The sequence below is a fragment of the Grus americana genome, chromosome 1 (genome assembly GCF_028858705.1).
Source record: "Grus americana isolate bGruAme1 chromosome 1, bGruAme1.mat, whole genome shotgun sequence".
Classification (NCBI taxonomy): Eukaryota; Metazoa; Chordata; class Aves; order Gruiformes; family Gruidae; genus Grus; species Grus americana.
In genome coordinates this window covers 96,712,714-96,730,647 of record NC_072852.1, presented here as the reverse complement: position 1 = coordinate 96,730,647, position 17,934 = coordinate 96,712,714, and the positions used below count along the sequence as shown (strand labels likewise).

The 17,934-nt window shown below is 37.6% G+C and overlaps 1 protein-coding gene across 3 annotated transcripts in view; it reads right to left on the bottom strand.

Moving 5' to 3' along the window:
• Window positions 1–268: 268 nt before the first annotated feature.
• ALCAM (activated leukocyte cell adhesion molecule) overlaps window positions 269–17,934 on the bottom strand; it is a 124,415-nt gene continuing 106,749 nt past the window's right edge. For 2 of the 3 annotated variants that reach the window (XM_054838079.1, XM_054838099.1), the window contains exons 9-17: window positions 15,423–15,535; window positions 14,399–14,534; window positions 14,186–14,323; window positions 12,578–12,706; window positions 11,812–11,850; window positions 11,392–11,509; window positions 9,410–9,466; window positions 4,289–4,405; window positions 269–2,576 (exon numbers count right to left, since the gene is read on the bottom strand). In XM_054838079.1, the coding sequence (XP_054694054.1) occupies window positions 4,318–4,405; window positions 9,410–9,466; window positions 11,392–11,509; window positions 11,812–11,850; window positions 12,578–12,706; window positions 14,186–14,323; window positions 14,399–14,534; window positions 15,423–15,535 (818 nt within the window). In that variant the 3' untranslated portion in view covers window positions 269–2,576; window positions 4,289–4,317. The remainder of the gene's footprint in view (window positions 2,577–4,288; window positions 4,406–9,409; window positions 9,467–11,391; window positions 11,510–11,811; window positions 11,851–12,577; window positions 12,707–14,185; window positions 14,324–14,398; window positions 14,535–15,422; window positions 15,536–17,934) is intronic. The other variant, XM_054838089.1, reaches the window with a different exon arrangement.

Below are 17,934 nucleotides of genomic sequence, written 5' to 3'. Positions count from 1 at the left end.
ACCCGCAGGATGAATGTTGGGAAGGTTTCGCCTTTCTCTGAGTGCCTGTGCTCTCCAGGTCCACGAGACCCCGCACACCCCTCTGGTCCACGAGAAAGCCCGTACAACCTCCCACCCCCGGGGCTTCGAGGGACGTTTCATCCCAGCCAGAGGCTGCAGGGTGACAGTCGGCAACAGCGCGAGCTCCAGGCAAGCACCCTCCCTCGTGTTTGTACGTGTCCTTGTAAACTGAGATTTCAGACAAGCGAGTGAAGACATACTTCAGTTTTATTGTTGTTTAGGCATGGATAGAAACATTAATTCTTTTGCACTCTTGGTTCTTGAAACGTGCCTATAGTGAACTCGGAGCAGTGCAAAACCCAGCTCCTAGGATTGACGATTTAAAGTGCATAGGAGATCTAGCAGAATCCCAAAAGGTGAGGAGATGTTTTTATTCCTTTTTCGTAGCTGTGGAAGTCGAAGGACTTTTTTTTCTTCTCCTCTCCCCTGTATTCCCCAGACAGTGGTATGAAAATTTTCAGCCCTTCCCTATGCTTTCCCTTCTGATCTTTGGAGGTTTCTTCTATTTAAGAACTATTTGTAGTGTTATAAACAAAGACAGGTGATGTTTGCACACTCCTTCACAGGAAGCTGTTACAACCTCTCCTGTTTAGAGTCACGCCCACTGCGTTGTTTTTTTTTAAAAAAATGTGTATCGCTTGGCAGTGTTCTCGCACCAAAAGAAAAAGATATATTTGTATATAAACTAACTTTTTTGTGTGTTCACGTTTTATTTTGGAAAAACAGGTGTTTAAAAATTTTAGAATTTTTTTAACAAAATTCTAAAAAGAAAAAAATCACAATATTTACAGAGATAACAGAATGGCTTAGCCATGCAAAACAAATTACTTTGGTTTTTTTCCCCCATTTTACTTTGGTTTAAATATTGACCAAGATTATAATTTTTTTCTTTTTGCCAAATAAAACAGTAACAAATCAAAGTTTAGAGGCATGTAACAGGATTTCCCTCTAATATTTTATACAGCATAGAGTTTATAGGACATCTTATGTATTTAATCCATGCCAATGCACTACAGGAAGCTTTTATTAAGACATCAGTCACTACTGCCCAGACATTTAACATTTTACAAATTTACAAGTAACAGTGTTTTCTTCCCCCTAAATAATGCAAAAGTGGCAAAATACATTTCCTAACGTCCATCTTTTTCTTTTATTTATTTATTTATTTATTTATTTATTTATTTATTTTTGCCTACCAGTCTATAAAAACTTACTTTTTCCCTGGATATTTGTAAATGGAAACCTGATGTTCTGCTTACTCTACTGTTCCTCTCCATCAAAGCTGCCTGATACTTTTTTCCAGGCACTCGCCTTCCCGCATAAGCCGATACTTCTCTCCCTCAAGTACAACTTTCTAGTGGCCGTTTACCCTAAAACATTTTCTTATCAGTACCATTCTAAAAATTCCCTCAAGCATAAAACATGTTTATAAAGTTACAAACTTGAATGTAACTAAAGATACATAGACATTTCATTGTTACAATTATATGTACGGTTTGATAAATTAGGTACCAGTTAAAAACACTAAAATTATCTCAAGGTGCATTCAATATCTGTAGCATAGTTAACAAAAACACACAAAAAATATATATATATTCTATTTTTGTGGAAAAAAAATGCAGCTTTGATATGACCACTTTTTAAAAAACATTTCCAATTCTGACCGGTATCTTTTTGAAATGAAGAAAAGGTACAGTACTTTAAGGCAGCGGATAACACAAAGGAATCAAAATTAATCCAGAATTCCAGTTCCTTATCCTAATTCTACCATGAAAGACCACCGATAATGTATCAATAGAATGTGTCTTGCTCTAGAAGAAAAGGATTATTAGCCACCGTCTGTACATAGGCTAGGAATTTTTCATTGTGTTCCTTGCTCAATACCCAGACTTCTCCGTGGAAACTCTTTATTCCCTTTCTGGCTGTTTAGCTTTGCAGGGTTTTTTAAATGTTCACTTTTATTAACAATTTCGTTTATTCTTGTCACAGCTGTCACCCTTCCTCTTTACTGCGATTTCAAAGAATGAAAAAAGAGCTTGACATTTTCCTTTAAGACAATCTTACACTTTAGGTACTTGCTACAAAGCGGAGGCTTCACTGATAACAATCAGAATTAGACATGTACCTGCTCAAAGGGTGTCGTAAAAACAATTGAAATAAAACCATTACACTATACATCAGATTAACAGCAACTCCCAGAACAAAGCCTTACAGTGTATAAAAATAGCTACGTAAAAAATTTACATAAAGGCAAACAAAAAGAAATCTTCAGTGCAGACATTTACAAAAAAATATTTCAAACAGAACACAATATGGTGACCTATTATCATGGCTGTTGCCAAAATTAGTTTGTGGGTGTGGTTTTTTTTTTTTTAGCTTGAGATAATTGTGTCTAAAATCCTTTGAAAACTTGGTAGTATGATCTGTTTAATACTTGAACCATGAATGGCTGTCACTTCTTTGTATGTGTTTAAATACAATCCACGTTCATGCTTCAATTGGTCTATATGTATTCTCTGAAAATATGAAAGATAAAGCCAGTTAAACATTTTAAAATATGTTAAAACAACATAACTAGTCAGTATCTAACCTTCAGATAAACAGCTACAGGATTAGTACTTTCTTCTGCCGTTCGATGACAAGAATACTTTCTTTCATGGCAAGACTAGCTGTTGCAATATTGTTCCTGGTACATACAGTAAGTTTATCAGGTAAGTAATGGATTTATGGATAAGCTTTCCTTTACGTAGATCTACTGATCTGAAGAAATAAAATAATTAGAGTAAAAGATTGAGCTGAAGGCACACATGTTATTTGAACTCTGAAGTTCACTAAATACCCTCAGCCAACTTCAGCTCCATCTAGTCACCTCAATATTGCAATGTTGCAGAAGGTACCAGGTCCAGAAAAAAACCCAAACCATACAAACTCTAACCAAAAAGATGACAGAATTTTCCCATAGAATTGCAGTAGAAATGCTGTGTATTTACACTGCAACTTTTTCAAGATCCAAATTTATCTTCTACTTTTAAATCAGTCATAGGGCATAATTTTGGTATTCCCAAGTCCCTCTTTCAAACTAGTAAAACAGTGTTACTGCTAGTAAAGTGCATACAGCAATGATCCATCTCTCTATTATACTATATAATCATTCTACTGAGTGATTTCTGAATATTCAGTGCAAAAATAGTGCCTTGTACTTTAAAATTTCAGACAATACCAACATATTGAAATTATTAATAAGGAGAGTGGTCTTTAAATAAAGAAACTTTTTTTATCTAAATATGAAATGTGATAATTCCACTCACAGCGCACCACCACCAAACACTTTACTACTCTCGTTTTTCAGAACAGTTGATGATTAACCCAAGAAACCTCACTATGGTTAGCTGGTTTCCGCACTGTTGTGCTACCACAGTGTTAATTTAAAATGTCCTCAGCTGGTCAGAAGAATGGTCTAAACCCCTACTTTGGGTACTAAGGGAAGAGATGCAGCAGTGGCACGTGTATATGCAGCGATGGTGTATATATATGTGAACACCGGGTGGTGCTGTTGGTGCTTTGTAGGGCTCCTGTAACTCCTGACAGAGCTTCTGCATCTACCTAATTATTTGTATAGAGTTTGTTTTACACAGATCCTGGTTGGGAAAACTTTCATACCTGTTGAATTGTTACTAACTTAACATACAGTGTCTCTTTCCAGGATAAAATCGATAATAGTACGAGTATGGGAAATCTTGAGTAAAAGAATGATTTTGTTCTAGGGAAAGTTTTGTGCCTCTTGCCACGATGATGAATAAAGCTGACCAAAGATTTAGAAACTGTTGCTTTCAGTAAGGGAAGAAGGTTCCTGTGAACGTTTAAAGTCATAACAAAACCTTCTAAACTATACCTAATCATACTCTTCATATACATACGTACGTACACACACATATACCACAGTGATATATTATACAAATTTGTATTTTCATTTCCCCAAGCATATGGATTAAAATAAAGCCAAGTACTAAGTTACATCTAAATGTCAAGCTTCTTTAATATGTGTGTATGCAGGTGTGAATTCTTAACTGGCCAGGGTCTGAGTCTGTCTGTCCTAATAGTCCACCACTCCAAATCACTCCGCTGCCCAAGCTCTGCAAGGCGAGCAACAGACTCCAGGCTACCGCCGCAATCGCTAGGGAGAAATGGTGGGCAAAGAGATGTGAAATACTGCAATTGAAACGCTTACCTGGAATGATGACTGACACGTTTTGTCTCTTAAGTTTCAGATTTATGATTGTTTTCTTCTAGTTTTTTGTTTTCTTCTATATTTCCAAGATCTTTGTCTACATGTTTTGACGCTGTCCTATAATGAGAAAATAAGGTCACTTTTGCATGTCTACAGCATTTTGTTCCATCCTGACATTAATGACACTGTCTCCTCCCCTCTCAGTAATACATAAAATTCTCACAGTTCAGTTCTGAGTGGAGCAATAGGCTTGCATATGTCTATAAATAGACCAATAGCACCAGTTCCCCCACTGGCGTTAGTACCAGAGGAGGTATTGCAGTAGGGCTGTGAATGTGTTTTGCTTCTTGAGGAATTCAGAATTATTCTGAGCTAGCAGACATTTAGTAAAGTTAAGCCAGTTGTGCAGATCCATGTTTCTTGACAAATTAATTGTGTAGCTTGTTTCAATAAACAGGAGTTTGCTTTAAGGCGTACTAAAACATTACAAGTGTGGCTAAGATATCTTGATCAACATAGCAATGTTTTGTGTACTTGTAGTAATTGACTTTCAGAGCCCGTGCCAAGCGGAAGCTCTTTAACTGTGAAGAAATTAATGAAAATTCCAGCAACACCAAAAAAAAAAAAAAAAACCCCACTCTGGCTTTTAGATCTGTGCTAGCTATGACTGACAAGCTTTGGGTAAAGAAGTGATTGTGTAAATGTCTGAAGGGGGAAAAAGAGGTATGCCTCATTTAAAATAGCAGGTCTTCCTTAATGCAAGTAGTGGAGATGAATTAATGAGTTAAGTGCTTAGTTTAGCTTAACACAATAAAACCACTAAGCCATTCATTTAACGTGTGAGAAGCCTCACTGTCTGCCAAGGTGAAAGATTCCTGCAGCGCTGCGATAACGTTTTGAAGGCCACAATTTTTAAAATGTAAATGGGCAAATATGTTTGAGTGGGACAAAGTAAATCCCTTGTGTCAAAGCAGATTATCGTATACGCATTTTCTCTATGGATGATTTGTTTTCCCTACAGAAAAGTAACGTCTGTTGCGACAGATTCATGCATATGCTCACCCTTGCTTCAGGGTAAAGACCCGTAGTGACACTGACTTGCAAAATACAAAGAAGACACAGGTTAGCAAGATAGTGTGACATGTCACGCTGACACCATGCAGGTATGTACCTCCCAAAACCACTGATCTGAATTTTTGCTAGTGGAGTGTTTCTGTGTACATCCTCCATCTGAGCAAAGGCCGCTAGCAGTGGCTAAGCACTGCGTGTGCCCTGAGTGGAAGTAGCCTCGAACAGTACCGCTAAGAGAGTACAGTTTAGTTCTTGCCTCACAAGAGCGTCTGACGGGGTGCGAACGCAACTAACCCTCCACGCCTCTGGGAGCGCTGCTGAAATGCTGTGCTTTGGGCTGGGGAGCAGTGTTTAAGGTGCAGTGCCAGGGGCACGGGATTCTGGGCCCCAAATCCCACCGATTACACTGAATGGGACCATTCCAAAATCTTTTTGGTTTTAGAGGAGGTTATTTCCTGAGTGGCTGTAAGTTTTAATGCTTCAAAGCTGCATTTACCTTTTACTATTGTTTTTAGAGTACCTCTGTTATGCTGGTGTGGCTGACAGCAAGGTGTCTGTGCTGAAAACCCACTTACTGCAAAGATCCAAACTTCTGCTTATCGCAGGCAAATTTAATTTTTAAAATGCTGAGATTATATCACAAAGTGACTTGTTCTACTTTCTGTTGTGCAGTAACTTTCTACTTTCTTCTGGTATTCAAAACCTGAAACATGTGATGTGCACAGAAGGAAAGGATCTAAGATGGAATGAAGAAGAAAAGTCACTGCTTTGGTAGAGATTGACCTTCTGTGCTCTTAATAATGTCTCACACATCTCTTTAATGCTAGGAAAAAAGAAACAAACCCCAAACAAACAAATCCCTTTAATTTTTTATTTAAATAAATTAAAAAAATGTTTGTTTTAGGTAGAGCACAGGATTTGGCTTGTCATGTGGCTAATGAGTCTTTTACATAAATAAGTCTTACAAAATTGGAGACAGTAAGGCAAGAGATGAAATGCTGAAAGGATCTGGACTCGGGCAATAACCTGAGCTGAAATGAGTTGGAGGCAAGAAAGCAGGGTCATGCACGTCTGCCCTCGTGTAATGTTTGTGCCTGCTCTTGGAGACCTGGGAGTGGACTGGATAGACTATTGGCATGGCTCAGTGTGATCCTTTTCTTTTTGGCCTCTTAGCAAGAGTTTTACAGTGCCCAAAGCAGACTGGATTTCACGTGACCTGACAGTTGAGAGTGGCGGGAACTGTAACCAGCATTACTGGTCTTTGATGAGGTTAAAATTGTTCAGTGACTAAACCTGGGAGATACTGCAATGATATCAGGTTTTGATTTTTAAAGTGTTCTGTTTTAGTTCTGCATTCAGTCAAACTGTTCCCTTTGCTAAATGTCTTCTCTATTTTCCTAAAGCCAAAATGGGTGAAAATGGGAGATTGAAAAGGCAGGACTCTGACTTTGAAAGAAGCAGGCAATCCAGAACTCTCTTGGAGGACGGTATGTACCACTGGCTTGAAATGAGAGCAGCAGCAGTTTTTCACGTCTGACAATTAGATGGATTTAGCTTCTCATTGCCTGAGACTGAAATACAGCAGTTTCATTCTGGTGGTTTGGTGATCTTGCTGACTTCTTTTTTTTTTGTTTTGTTTTGTTCCCCAAATACTGATATCCAGGTAGATTCACCACCACAGCACAAGCAATTCTGCCACCTTTTTTCATGCTATCTAAATAGTGTTATTAAGAGACAGAAGAGCAATTTTGCACTGAGTTGGAGTAGCGTCACCCATTGGCAGTGCTCTGCCGACAGCAGAGGAATAAGTGACCCTGGCATGGCACCAATCCTTAGGGCTCGACCGACGTGGCCTGGGTTTGTAACAGAGAAATGGCTCAAAACATGGTTTCCATCGCTTCGTGAGGTGACTTGAGGCACAGGACAAATGGTCCTTTGCCAGCTGAACATTCAACAACAGTTGTTCCTTACTTTGTTTTGCGCATTAACTCCTCTCAGCTTGCCCTATTTGCAACTGAAGAGCAACTTCCTGATGATATCTGAGCAGCCGGGCAATGCGGTCTGGATGGACAGAAATATTCCTGAGGATTTGCCAAAAAGGGCAAGACAGCCCACTTTGCCCAGGCTGTCTCACAGACTTTATCTACAGCTCAACAAACAAAGCCCATACCTCAGCGTGCTCTGGCATTCTGAAGAGTAAAAAGTTGGTTGTATGAATATGAGTTTACTTGTGTCTCTCAACTATTTTTTTAAAAATTCATTTGTAAAACATGGATCATTCTGAGCTCTTGCTAAAATTATGGCTCATATTTTACATTTATCTATGATTGCTCTTCAGGAAAATAATTATCCTCAGGGATTCCTAATCAAAATCTCTCTGTAAGTAGTACCAAAGTGAGGTTTTTAGTTTTCTTTGGCGTGTGTGTGTGTGTGTGCAAGGGCCATTATTTTCATGGATTTTGTTTAGATACTGTACATAGCATTGTTTTTAATATAAAGACCATTTTCCATCTCAATTGTTTTGCTTGCTGTAGAGTAAATATAGACTGCATATAGATGACCCAGAAATTGTTGTTGGGTTTTAATTCCTGATTTCTTTCCATTTCACGAGTCTAGGCCTCACCCTCAATGCTGTTTAAGGAAGAAAATCTGCAGCGTTCTTCGTCCTTGTTACCCAAGCTTGCAATAATGACAGGTAAGAGAATACTCATCAGTGTAGTTCTGGGTGCTGAAGCAAGAGCCACAAATTTCATTAAAGCTTGCATTACTTTTGAAAGGCATGTTAGATGTTCAACTGCACTGTTGCAAAAGGTTTTCTAGGAGCTAATGGTCTTATACATCCAAATCTGGGTTATCTGCAACCTCTTTCTGTTTACCCCAATCTTGCCTTTCACTTCCTCTAGTTATTTTCAAACGTCCATCAGGAGGAAAAAAGGCAGAGATATTAGAAAAATATTCCAGTCATCAAGAAATGAGTGACCATTTTTTAATTTGTGCCAGTTTTATAGAAGTTTTGTGACATGAACTGACACTTTCGGAGATGTTTCTAACTTTGTGTTTTCTCTGGAAGGGAATTGCACAGAAAACAATACAAATGCTGAGTCTTGTTCAAAACATACAGCAAGTTTCCTACATATTTGGCCTGCCACGTTTAGATTCATATGCTAGTTTCCTGTGAAGTATCAGAAAAGCAGAATTGTTATGCTTCAAGTGTTCAGTTTCAGAGATACTAGTAACATTCCTGATTACTCTGACCTAAGAAGAATTTTAAGAGTTTGGTGTGCTCCGAGTATGAACAATCTCAAGACTGCTGCTGTGCTTCAATTTGCCTAGCTGAATTTTCCCTCACTGTGTTTTAAACCATGTTAACCTTGATCTAGTCTCACACGACTTGAGATTTGTGCACCTCCAAACGCAAGGAACAAAAACAGCACACAGGTCCAATCCACATGCAAAACTTCCATGCCTAGAGAACAGGGATACAGGGTGCTGGGTGCATCATTTTCTTTCTAAACTTTTAATTCGTGCTGTACTCTCAGTTGTTTCTGGCAAGGTGAAAATTTCATATATGAAGGATTTGCTGAAGATGGGTGTCCTAGAATCACTTGACTGAGGTCTGACACAAAAATTTAGAAAGATTCTGAAATGCTAAGTTACATTCTGTTCAGTGTAAACTAGTTTAAAATATCCTTTTTGGAAAAAGGAGAAATCTGTAGAAAACAAGTCTTTGGCCTTCTGCTCAGATGAAGGAGAAACAAGGCATGCTCGGGTAGGTAGCCTCAACTCTTTATTCAAGAGGGGGCTGGTTGCAGGATGTGGAATACAGATGAGTCCCTGATTTATGGGATAATATTCATAGTGAAAAGAATATGTGGCAATAATCAGCTTTTGCATCAAGTGGAGCTGAGGCAGTGAATAACTATATAAGTGATTTATTGTGAATATATTCCAAGGCTACAAGTGTAATTCCTACTTAGTGTGGATGACAAGACAATAGAAGATTATACAAACCACAACACCAATAATGAAAAAAAGTAATGTTTTTCTTGCCTCGGCAGACTTGGAAAGTTCTGTGCTGCTGCCTTCTCAGACTTTCCTTTGGCGTCACTTTGGGGATAGAGATTAGGTGAGTTACTGTTCGAGGGTGGGTTCAAAAAATAACTACTAACACTGTTGGCCTGTACGGAGATGGAGGGGTCGTGATTAGACACATGTTGTGTCTAAAGGTGTAAGGTGCTTTTTGCAAGGTCTACGTTGATTTCAAGGCTATATTTCTTGCTGAAAACTTTGTCAGAATAGGTACTGACACTCTGCTTGCTTTTGCAAGTACGGCATGTAGAAAGCAGGGAGGATAACAACAGATCAACTTAAATATATGCTGAGAACAGGAGATTGTCAGAGATGATGCATCAATTGAGGGTTTCAGAGGCCAGCAACCATGTATCAAATATGAAGACTATTATTTAACTATAAAGGGATTTTTATTTTGTTCCCAGTGAACCTGTCTAATCAATTCTAGCTCTAATTTTTAGCTTGTAGAAGTTGAAGCTTGAGGAAAAGAAGCGTTGTCCATTTAGAATATGCGGTATCTATCTTTGAAGCTGAAAAAGTTATCTTGTCATAAACTCATCTCAGCAAACAACATGTTATATTCTAAGATTCTTGTTAGCTCTCCCCACGCTACATATGGTACTAGAAAAGATACTTCTGCTTCTTTACCCTCCTTATACCCAAACCACCTCTTCAAAAAAACCAAACCCAAACCAGTGAATCACAGTTTCATGATTGCACATGCTCACATTCAAAAGGAAAGACAAAAGAAAATTATTCTAGACATTATTACACTAGTAGCAAAGTGTGGGAGGAGGAACTCAATGTTAACAGTACTTTTTAGTTTCTACCAAAAGAAGCATAAGCTTTGCAAAAAAATGTATTTTTACCCTGTATAATATCCGAGTGTGGTTCTGTGCTTGGGTAATTTATAGCAATTCTTCATTTGAAAAACTTCCAAAACCTACTCAGTTATGCCTGGAGTAAAATCCTTATGTATTATCCAAAAAAGAATATTTGCAAGCAGATGGAGAATTCCTTGTTTTACTCTCACATCAATGAAAACACATTTGTTCATAGTAAAATCCCACTGGTGTGTTTTAGATCTCATTTGATCTAATTTTAATGAAAGATCATAGAAGGAACAACTGAACTTTAAGATTGCTTCTATACCTGTACTGATTTGTGCATGTGACTCATAACTACCTTAATCTTCCCTGTTAAGAAGCAGCTGTAAGGAACCCTTCAGAGAGGAAGCCTGCCCTCAGTTCTCCCTGGAGACAAATCTATGGGAATAGGGCCAAATGGCATACTGTCATGGCCATCTTTAAAAGGGTGGAGAAACTTGGTTACTTTTTGAGATCACCCAGTTTATTTTCTAAAGTGAGTCTGTGTGATAATAAAGAAACTTAAAAGCAAGCAGGACTCACTGGCAAATCCTGTTCTATGCCTAGGATGGCTAAAATGTATTTATTTGGACAAGGTCTATCTTTACCAATTTTACTTTGGAGATCTCAAAGTATATATGAACAAATTAATTAAGAATCTCTCTTTTCCCTGAGATGGTTTAAATGTATTTTGTAATTTATTCCATTTTTAAAGCAAACAAGCTACTCAACTTCTAAATGAAGACAGTTTCTAGTACCAGTAAAGCCACATGGAGGTAACATCCCACAATTCAGTAGCAGGTACTAAATTTAAATGCAAGAATCATCACAGACTTGGCTGATTCTTGGCAGGACCTTATCACAGGTGATGATCTATGAAAAGTCTTGGAGCCTGACCTCCAGGAGATGTGTCCTGTTAAGCATTGGCACAAGCTCATCAGAGGTTTCCTTCCTCTATTAAATGCACCTACTGTAACAACTTTTCCCCACTCAGACTACTGGAATGCTGCAGGAAGGAAAACAGGTAAACATACGTTTCCATTTATTACTTTTTTTTTTTTTCAATTTAGTATCAAATTTTCCATAAATTCTTACTTTGATTTCTTCACATAGAGCCAGTAGACAACACCTGCAACCAGAGCAGCCAGCAGAAGACCGACTACAATCCCCACTATTAGCTTTGCCTGGTCATTAACCTTTTCGCTATTGTCATCTGAAGCAAAGAAGAAAAGTTAATGAGGTGACCTATGATAAAGCAAAGCATTACACCATTTCTAAAGAATTTCCATCAGAAACAAGGGGTCAGAAAGTGAAAATTAAAAAAAAAACGTAGGCAATGTTCTTAAAAACACATTTAAAGCTTCAAGAAAATCACATTCTTAGTCAATCATGGCACTAGCTATTTCAAATCAAGTCCAACTTTGAGGGACTGTGGAAGTTGTTCAGTGACACTACATAGGTCTTGAACTCAGACAATCAACAGAAAGGGTTATGGAGATAGGAAAACATACATACCATTTCTATCTTCTGGCTCATCGTATTCTGGAATACTTACTGAAATGAAAAATGTTAAACTTAAAATAAAGACAAAATGTGTTATACCTGAACATTACCTTTAATTGCCTATTTGTAGCAATGACAGAAACACTGAAACTTAATCAGTGTTTGCCAAACAACAAGGTAATTAATTTTATCTCTAAGCAGAAGTCTTCTCTGTGTAACTATATATAACCAATTGAAGAATCTTATTCAAAACCTGTAATATTAATCTCAGAAATATTTCTGACTGAATATTTCTGTGCTAGCCTTCCACAAACTGTAGCTTCTTACCACCCATCATCATTGAAAAATGACATTTGATTAAAACCCAGTATGGCTGATTTCTGTTCTGAATCAAGTCCTATCAGTAACAATAAACTGGAATTTGGGGACTAAAAGATGATGTTAATTTAGTAATAAATAAAGACTTCTTCATAAGTAATGTATTATTTTGTGATATTTTTGTACTATATTTTGTAATATTATTTTAAAAAGTAAGTAACATATTGCATACATGAGACAGCCAAAAAAGTAATGAACACTAAGTGACTTCATTCAGAAAGTTATGAATAAATTTTATGTACTACTGGTCCAGACTGGATTGCTTGACTTAAGACAAAATGGTTAAATATCTTACTATCAACATTACTATGCAGACCTACTACTCTTCATATGAGTGCGAAGTGTGGGTATTTTAGGGGAAACTACAACTTTAAGGAAATGGTCTTTAGAAGATACTCACTAGCAGAGACGTTCAGGGAGGTCACAGTCCTTTCTAGCTGATTTTCTGCAATGCAAGTTAAAGTCACATTTTCCTCAGGAGCAATTACAATTTTGCTAGAAAATTTTCCATTTACATATTTGGTCTCCTCTGTCTGAAATGGTAAAAAATGAAGATTAGTATCCTTGCAAAATGCGAAGAACAATATATGTGTTACCTGCATTACATATTGAAAATGTTCAGAGGGAAATAACTTTCAACTAATATTTCAGTTCTCCAAACAATAACAATAGAAATAATGCATTATTTTATTAAATGTTAATGTGAATATTTGCTAGAAAACACTTTGGCCAAGATATTCAGTTATAGCTACATTTTGTATAGCATGCACTGTAAGACCACTGACAAAGAGGCATTTTTGAGAAAGTTAACCACATTCTGTATTTGCTTTTGTTTCTTTTGACTATTTAGAAAATATTCCAAGTGACCAAATTCTCAAAGAAAATCAAAACCTAAACTTCCATGTTATAATTTCTTTCGATCCTGCTGTTTTTCATTTTTGTCTTTATAAGGAAAATAATCACTATAAGTTTTCCACTTTTTGGGATTCCCAGTTGTTTCCACACTAAGCATTATTTTGCCAAGCTACATGTGTTTAGTAGTACCTGCAGTATCTGTACTGTAATAGCGAGTGAAGTTTTTCCTTAAATTTGCTGTACATCATTCTCAGATTAATACAATGTCCAGAGAAAAGTGTTTTCAATCACTTACTTATATAGGTTCAAGATAATTCCTGCCCTATAACTTAAGTAAATGGACAAGTTTTGACAGCCGTACATAATTTCTGTAGGATTAAAGCGAAACCTAAAGGAGTAATGAAATCTACAGGAGCACTGTGCATTGTACTTCCAGCCTCTGACTGCTTGTATAGATACCTCATTTATTTTTCCTGCTAAGGCAAACTGTAGCAATGCTTTGCATGTGATTAGGTAATCAATATACAAATACTTTAGTTGGCTTATTTTCCAGGTATTCTTCCTGCTGTGTATGGGTACTTCTTATTTCTCCCCCAGGATGACTGCATTATGGTTCTGTTTCCAGTGAGAAACAATAAGCATAACCATACAAAAACAACTATAAAAATTAGGATAATTGCAAAGCCCATAAGGAACTATATTGGCTGTATTTTCTTACTTGCACTTGCCACATTTCATTTCACTCAGTCAGTGCTTACATCACATACCCATTTGCTGTCTAATCTAAGTTCTGTACTTCCATCATTATTTGTAAATTCTTTATGTAATGGCAAAATCACCACATTACCCAGATAAAATGACTAAGTACTATCACTTAAAAATGCATATTTCACTTGTAACCTTTTCTTTTTCCTTCCAGCTTCGGCACGTAGCCAGCAAAAACTCTGTGCCTTCACCTGCTCTATTCAAAAGATCTTTATCATCAGAAATCATCCATGTGAGTACCATGTAGCTACAGCTACCACTTAACCTCCTCGTAGATAAATGAAATAGACTTAGTTTCTTCAATCTCACTGCCTGGAAAACGTTCCTTGATTTTAAATTGCGTCTCCTATGCACCATCTTTTGCTGAATAAAGTAATAAGAAAGATACTTGCTTTATTTATGATGCTTCCACTACCAGTAACTGTCCATTGCACTGCTGGTTTGGGGAAACCTTCCACATGGCAGACAATTGTTTTGGACATTTTATTTGTGTTGGTTTTCTTCGTCATTTTGATTTGAGGTTTTCCTACAAGAACAATATTGCAGTTAACCGTTTTGTTTGAATAGGACAATTAATAATCATAGCTATCTGCTCCCTTACCTTCCACAATAAGTTTAAGTGTCTTTCTTTTCTTTAACCCTTCAACCTCCTGTAGAGTAGTTTCACAGATGTAGTTTCCAGCATCTTGATACTGAAGACTTGAAAATGATGGACTTGTTTGCATTCTGGTATTGTCCTAATAAAGGAAGGAGTTAATCTCTGAATTCTAACTCAGATTACATTAACCTCTAAATTACAAATGTGTCTACTATCTGCAGAGTTTTTCACATCCTTTGGTAGATCGGAGCTTCACAAAGTGCTCCCCCATTAATAACTACATTTGAATAGCTGACAGCAACATAACAGCATGAAAAGTGGAAATGACTGGAGGTTTATAAAAGCCACGTCCCTTCTTCTTGAACAACTTCACTTTCAAATCAAGGGCACAGATGTGATCAATTGTTAGTTCAGAGCTTTTTCTAGTGGGCTAGACAAAAACACGAGTGGTACAAGCTGTTTGAGAGACAGACAGCTCTCCTCTAGGAACCAGGCATATGAGATCAACATATGCTACTAAACAACCATCAGGTATCATTATTTTTAGTTTCCAGCACTATAAGTTTAATTTAAACCCACCATCTACGATAGCTACCTTTTTCATCAGCCACTGAACACCAGTTGCTGATGTCTCCGATCTCTCAACCTGCCTTGCCCTTTTATTATGTTTATTGGAGACCAAGCTTGCCTCTGAGAAAACGATTAATGAATCCAAATAGGCTTTCCTTCTTAGAGGGAGCTGATTCTCAAAGGGCCTTGTACAGACCGTTTCAAAAAAGTTGTATTTGTTTTACTGTAGGCATTATTCCTCTCCATTTGAAAACTGAGCTGATAATTACAGTAACTGATTTTCAGTCATGAACTTGAGTCCGTAGCTCTCATTTTAGCAATACATGTAAGACTTATTTTAACAATGTTCTTTGAAAAGCCCATTGAATGGCTTCCTTCCTTCCAAAACACTGAAGTAGCAGCAGTAATGTGAAGAGGTGAACACTCAGATGAAGTGTGAAGTAGATGAATTACTGACCTTTATCCAAAACACAGTTGCATTTCTACTAGAAGAAATCGTGCACGACACAGGCAGGGCCTCTCCAATCTGTTTTGTGACTTCTCCGCTAGGAGTAAGCTGCAAATCCAAATCTAGGATAGAAAGAACATTTGTCAAAAGTTCATGTCAAAATGCCTGGCCCATTTCAAAGGCTTACTAAGGAAAGAAAATGTGACTAATTGCACTCATTAAATTCAAGATTTCAGTTCTTCGATAAAATCTAAATCAATTCTACAAGTAAGGGAGAAGAGAGAATTATTCTAAAATAGGCACTGCAGAATGTTCACGTTTTTACTGTAATTACAGGCTAAAAGGAAAAGCAAAATCTCACTAATCACTAGACAAATGGATACATTTTTTTCACCTTGTACTGCTGAAAGAATGACAGAGGAGGTACAAGAAGCTGAAGGAGTACTTCACATAGCAGTATGTGCATCTTGAAAGGGGAAGCACAGACTGCTGTGAGGGTAGCTCACCAGGGGCCAGGTAGGAATGGATCTTCAGGGGAAGACTCGTGAAGGTGGGGACAGATTAACCTAAACAGTAAGTGGGGAGAAGAGGATAAGGAGGACAAGGGGTAACCTTCTCGAATCTGATAAAACAATTTGAGGCCCTTTGATTTGTTTTCATTTGTAACTTAGCCATTTTTGTGTAACTTGGAGTCCAAGCTTTGCCTGCCCTGTTTTGGCTCCAGGGAAATTGCAGAGTCAGTGACAGCTGTGTTTGACACAAGACAGGGTGACAGCCAGTAGCAAAAAGGTCAGGAAACACCGCTCTAGATTTTTCCTAGTATACAGATTTGGCAGACTAGCGATTTCTTCTTCTTAAAAAAAAAAAATCCTACACTGAAAGAGAAGCAGAGTTTGCCAAGCTAAACCTCTATTTTGCTTCCCCTCACAGTGCCTTGCTTGTAAGCCAAGTTGCCTGGCTGAATGACTATCACAGATGCACACACACACAGACACACATAGACTCAAATGGCAAGCCCACATAATTTCATCACAAATATAGTACTTGCTGGAAAAGGACAGCAAAATATCCTTTTGGCCTTTAAGCAGAGTTTAAAAAAAGCTAAAGGCAAAATCACAATTGGTAGAGGAAAGCAAAAATAGTGAGTTTTCCTTAACAAAACTGTGAACTTAGCTACTGGCTTCATTCAGTGGTTGCCCTGGGAACACCATTATAATTAAAGGCAGAACTTCAGGGAACAAGTAGGGTCCATCCTGTACTATTAGTCTGCATTATTATCTGTGTTACGAGTCCAATGCCTAGTCCGAGAGGTCATAAGAACTGTACTTTCATCTGTGCTTGAGTAAAGCAAAGATCTTACCAAAGAGATAAAATGGCATTTTGTTTCTGTATTCCTATGGGGATTTCTCCTCCTGCCTCCCCAAACTAGTAAATGCAACACGACTAACAAGGTACTCCAGATCTTACCATTGCTTCCACAAGAAGAAAAAAGATGACAAAAAAACCCCCCAAAAAACAAGACTCACCTAGTGAGCATTTGTATATAGATTGAGGTGGTGCATGAGATGCTTTTCTTCTTGCTCTGTTACTCTTAAGCACAAACTACCAAGGCAGAGGAGTAGTTGAAAAAAAAGCTAAGATTTTTTTTTTTCCCCCTCAGGGTGACTTACTTTCAACATCTACTTACCCTTTTGTTCTTTGAAGCAAGATAGCACCTCAAACCCAAGAGATCACTGAAGAGACCATATAGGAAGGATTCCTCTCACATACACCACAGAAAGCAAAAACTCATTAAAGTTTTGGCCTTCATCTCAAGCAAGACTGACACTGAGCCCAGAACAATCCTTCAACCCAGTCTTCTCCAGGGTAGCATGCCTGCACCCCCCCACCCCTCCCCTTTTTGTGGTATAACTGAGACTACAATCCCTCTCACACACTGGTCTTGGTTGCTATAGAAGTTCAGGAAAATTTACAGTGTGCAAGATGAACTGCATAGCTCAGAGCAATATTTGTATGGTGATTTATGAAGCAAGTACAGAATGAAGCTACTGTTTAACATAGGATCCCCTCTAGGAACTCTATATAGAGCAATTTGATTTGGATTAATATTCTGTCAGTTTATCTGTAGGGTCCACAAAGAAATGTGATGTAGATACTTTTACCTCTCAACTTATATGCTCTATTAGTAAATAAACTCTTCTTGGTACATAAGTATGAGGAGAAAATATTTCTTGCATACAGAAGACTGTAAAAATTAATTTTCCTTGCCATTGAAAGAAAAACTTTGTTGTGAGAATTTTCCATACATTTCCTGTTTGGCTTTGAAATGTTCTTCATAAACAAATTTCTCATCAGGCACCATTTTCAATATATGCTAGCTCGTAATGTGGTCTCACCTGAAGTCTTGCATTGATTTCAGTGCTGTCTTTGAATACCAAGTAGTACAGGGAAAAGGCAAAGAGTGCATTTTGCATGTATTAACACATCATGTGAGAGAGGTATGGAATTAATGTGGGGAAGA